The sequence below is a fragment of the Nematolebias whitei genome, chromosome 8, assembly GCF_014905685.2.
Source record: "Nematolebias whitei isolate Nwh7 chromosome 8, NemWhi1, whole genome shotgun sequence".
Classification (NCBI taxonomy): domain Eukaryota; kingdom Metazoa; phylum Chordata; class Actinopteri; order Cyprinodontiformes; family Rivulidae; genus Nematolebias; species Nematolebias whitei.
The window spans coordinates 25,132,603-25,137,212 of NC_056505.1; the positions used below are offsets into that span (position 1 = coordinate 25,132,603).

Sequence of the window (4,610 nt, forward strand, 5' to 3'; positions counted from 1 at the left end):
TCAAACCAACAGATACATAAAAACACCCTTAGTATTTAGTGTAACTCCTATTTAATGTCTCCCTGAGTCAACAAATTTAGGTTATTCTGACTGCGGTCTGTTGCAGGTAAGATACTGACTATCCTGAGTATTGTAAACAAGTCCTTAAAAATCTAATATATCATTTTAACTCTGCTCTTTGTTCTGGTAGTTTATCTGTTCCTCCCCGGGGGGTGATTTAAATAATTAGAACACTTTTGCTAAAGCTATGTATATCTTTCCTATTTAAAAAAAAAAAAACTAGAAGAAAAAGTGCTACTTTTTGTCAGCTACTCTATAAAAAGTTGTCTCATCCTGTTTCTGCAGAAACACATCAGCTCTTTAATCAGTTCGAGTCCTCGAGGTTTGTTCTTGACCCTCTTGTACAGCACCATCTTTGGTTACACCATGCTGGGGGTGAACAGGAGAGAGCCGTGCTGCACGTGAAGAATTATCTCCATTCTTTATCACAGAAAGACACAATAACACCAATCTGGAGTGCCCATGAAGTTCTTTCATCATGACTTATCATTCTTTGCATGATAAGTCAGGTTTAGAACTTGACCCTTTTCAAAGAACAACACGGAAGAATGATTTAACATACAGTATGTGATAACTTATATAACCAGTGCATGTGATAAAATATGCCCCACGGACAGGGTCAGCAGGTTTATGCAGAGATTATGACAAATAATTAACAGCAAATCAAAGACAATATCCTTTTATTGTGTGAATGCTGACTCAGCATGGAACCAGCATTAGCAGCCATCATGTTATCTTTGAGTTGACTCCAAAAGGTAATCAGTTCAAGACGTACATCCCACGATTACTTTCTGAGAACTTCATTAAAATTCATTCACTGGTTTGTGAAATATTTTGCTAACAGACAGTTAAGCAAACACACACTCACAGTTACACAATACATTATTTATTGACAACGTCACACAGTCTCTTTCCTCCGTAGCAGATGTTTTGCTCATGCTCATTTGATTTCTGGCTAAATCTCTACAGAAAATATAAACAAAAGAACAAAAATATACATTCAGAAACTTCATGAGGACTTTATAAAAAAAAAATACATGACATTTGTATGAGAACAGATGTGGAGTATAAACAATATACAGTATCAAACATCTATATGAAAAAGATCTATTTAAAAAACTGTTTTAGTGCAAAGATTTATTTTCACAATATAAAAATACTGTTTTGTAATTTTCCTTTCTGATAAGAACAAACCGAGGACATCAGTGTAGAACGGTTAGAGGTGAGTGTCAGCGATAGGGATTCGCCTGAGCTCGACGATTTGGGAGTTAGCGACGCTTCCTCCGTCATGGCTTCCAGGGATGGATTCATTATCGCTGACATTCAGGCCGGTGCCTGCAACAGATGAAACAAAACACAGTGAGGTTTCCATGTGTTTGCTTGACTCCATCAGCAAAATGTGTCCTGAATCACACTGCTAACAGAACCACACTGCTAAAAGAAACACACTGCTAAAAGAAACACACTGCTAACAGGACCATACTGCTAACAGAAACACACTGCTAACAGGACCATGCTGCTAACAGAAACACACTGCTAACAGAAACACACTGCTAACAGGACCATGCTGCTAACAGAACCACACTGCAAGCCTACCATGCTGCTAACAGTGTCATGATCAACGATCTCTGCTTGCACCATCTGCTTAAGTCTCTGCCCCTTTATGCCTTTATCACTTCCTCTGTCCCCTGCCTCACTCACAGCCCCTCATGTCATGTTTCTGCTCCTCTTTGTCATATGCTGTTTTTCCCTGTTTCTTGTCATGTTTTCTTCTGTCATTAAGCCACGCCCCCGTCTGCACTTTCAGCTCATCAACCTGATTCACAGTACCTGTTTTTGGCCTTATTTAAGAGCTCCACTTTCACTTGTCCAGTGCCAGATTATTATACCTTCCATGGTCTAAATCTGCAGGTCCAGATGAACTTCCACCTTATTTCTTAAGGCTGGCTGCTCATATCATCACAGTCCCTGTGACCCACATCTTCAATCTCTCCATAAGACAAAACTCCATCCCAGACACTTGGAAAACAGCCTTTGTTCTTCCTTTGCTGAAGGGAGGTGACCCCACCTCACTGAACAACTATCGACCAATCTCTAAACTCTGCATTTTAGCCAAGGTTCTAGAAAAACTGATAAACTCTCAAATCAAAAATTACCTGGACTCATTTAACATCTTACCTCCACATCAATCTGGTTTCAGGAAACAACACAGCACAACCACTGCTTCACTGAAGGTTCTTAATGACGTTGTTGAAGCACTGGATGCTAAAGATTATTGTGCTGCACTTTTCTTAGACCTGTCTAAAGCTTTTGACACTGTGGATCATAACATCTTGTGTCATAAACTCTCAGAAATCGGTTTCTCAGATCACACCATTGGTTGGTTCTCTAACTATCTTTCAGACCGGAGGCAATGTGTTCAACATAATGGTACTTCCTCCAGTTATTTAACAGTCAACAATGGTGTACCACAAGGCTCAGTCTTAGGACCCACCCTCTTTACAATCTACATACATAATGTAGGTAAAAACATCCCTAATGCATCCATACATTTCTATGCTGATGACACAGTTGTTTATTGTCGAGGTAAAACTGTTGCTAAGGCTTTCCAGCTTCTGAAATCTGCATTTAACATCATCCAGACTGATTTGTTTCACCTCAAACTTGTCCTAAATGCCGAAAAAACCAAAGGGATGCTTTTTTCAAATAGGAAGTTGGTCCCAGCAGTTCTTCCTCCGATTTTATCCTCAAATGGTGTCCCCATTGAGTTTGTTGATTCCTATAAATATTTGGGTATCTTGGTCGACTCACATCTTTCTTTTAAGCTCCATGTGGAAAACTTGGTAAAGAAACTGAAAATTAAACTGGGTTTCTTTTTCAGAAACAGATCCTGTCTAACCCTGAATGCTAGAAAACGCCTTGTATCTGTGACTTTCCTTCCCTCAATTGATTTTGGTGATATTATTTACATGAACGCTCCTACAAGAACCCTGCAGATGTTGGATGCTGTCTATCATGGTGCACTAAGATTCATAACTGGCTGTGATTATCGTACCCATCACTGCACCCTGTATTCATTGGTTAACTGGACATCATTAACTTCACGCAGACTCTCTCACTGGTACATTTTCATCTTTAAATCACTTCTTGGTCTGCTGCCTTCATACATCTCCTCCTACATGTCTCTGCGTGAGTGCAGCTACGGAGTGCGCTCTCAGGACATTATTACCTGCAGTGTTCCCTCAGTGAGGACTGAACTAGGCAAAAGGGCCTTCTCCTACTCCGCTCCTGTTTCCTGGAATATCTTACAAAAAGATTTGAAGCTCTCGACCTTGACCTCTCTAAGTGGCTTTAAGAATCTGTTGGACTCCTGGCAGGGTCCAATGCTGACATGTTCCTGTTTTTAGTTTTATACATTTGTCTTGGAATCTAGCTGTTTTTTTGGTTTTGTTACTTTTTTCCTTTTAGCCATCCTATTTGTTAAAAAAACAAAACAAAACAAAAAAAAAAACTGTAGTATGAGTTTTTATAACTGCTTATTGTTGTTGCTGTTGTCCATTGTTGTCATCTTTCTTTGTTGAAATCAGGTCTCTCTTGTAAATGAGTCCTCGAGGCTCAATGGGATTTACCTGTATAAATAAAGGTTGATTGATGGTCCCTGATATCCAGCCATCTTGTTCATGCTTGATGTTCATGCCCTGTATTTGTATTTTCGACCTCATGCCTTGTTTTGTGGATTTACCCTTTTGCCTGCTCCTCGTCTGGTTCTGCTCTGTCCTTCTGATCACAATAATGACCTCCTCCTCTGCCTCTATGACCACGATTCACGGATCACCCTTTTTGGATTAATTCTTGGACCTCTGACTCCCTGTGTTTGACCCCTTTGGACCACGATCCTGCCTTGGACCCTGACTCCAGCTACCAGCAGCCTAATTAATAAAAACTGTTCTTGTTTTTGCACTCCTGTGTCTGGCTTATTCTGAATCCAAAACCCGAACGTGACAAACAGAACCACACTGCTAACAGTACCATGCTGCTAACAGAACCACACTGCTAACAGTATCATGCTGCTAATAGAACCACACTGCTAACAGAACCACACTGCTACAGAGCCACACTGCTAACAGGACTATGCTGCTAACAGAACCACACTGTCATCAGAACCACTCTGCTAATAGGACTATGCTGAAGAACCACACTGTTACCAGTACCATGCTGAAGAACCACACTGCTACAGAACCACACTGCTACCAGTACAATGCTGCTAATGAGACCAGGTTGCAAAGAGAACCTCAATGCCAACAGAACTACTCTGCTAACAGAACCACACACACTGCCATCAGAACCACTCTGCTAACAGTACAATGCTACTAACAGGACCATGTTGCTAAGAGAACCTCACTGCCAACAGAACCACTCTTCTAATAGGAACATGCCGCTAACGGAACCACACTGCTAACAGTAGCCTACCATGCTGCTAACAGGACTGCCAACAGAACCACACTGCTAACAGAACTATGCTGCTAACATAACCACACTGCTAACAGGAC

The 4,610-nt window shown here is 40.8% G+C and overlaps 1 protein-coding gene across 1 annotated transcript in view; it reads right to left on the reverse strand.

Annotated features, from left to right (window-relative positions):
- Positions 1 to 1,276: 1,276 nt before the first annotated feature.
- The window catches only part of adgrv1 (adhesion G protein-coupled receptor V1), a 127,286-nt gene continuing 123,952 nt past the window's right edge, over positions 1,277 to 4,610 (reverse strand). The window contains exon 95 of the mRNA XM_037680666.1: positions 1,277 to 1,395. Within this exon, the coding sequence (XP_037536594.1) occupies positions 1,277 to 1,395 (119 nt within the window). The remainder of the gene's footprint in view (positions 1,396 to 4,610) is intronic.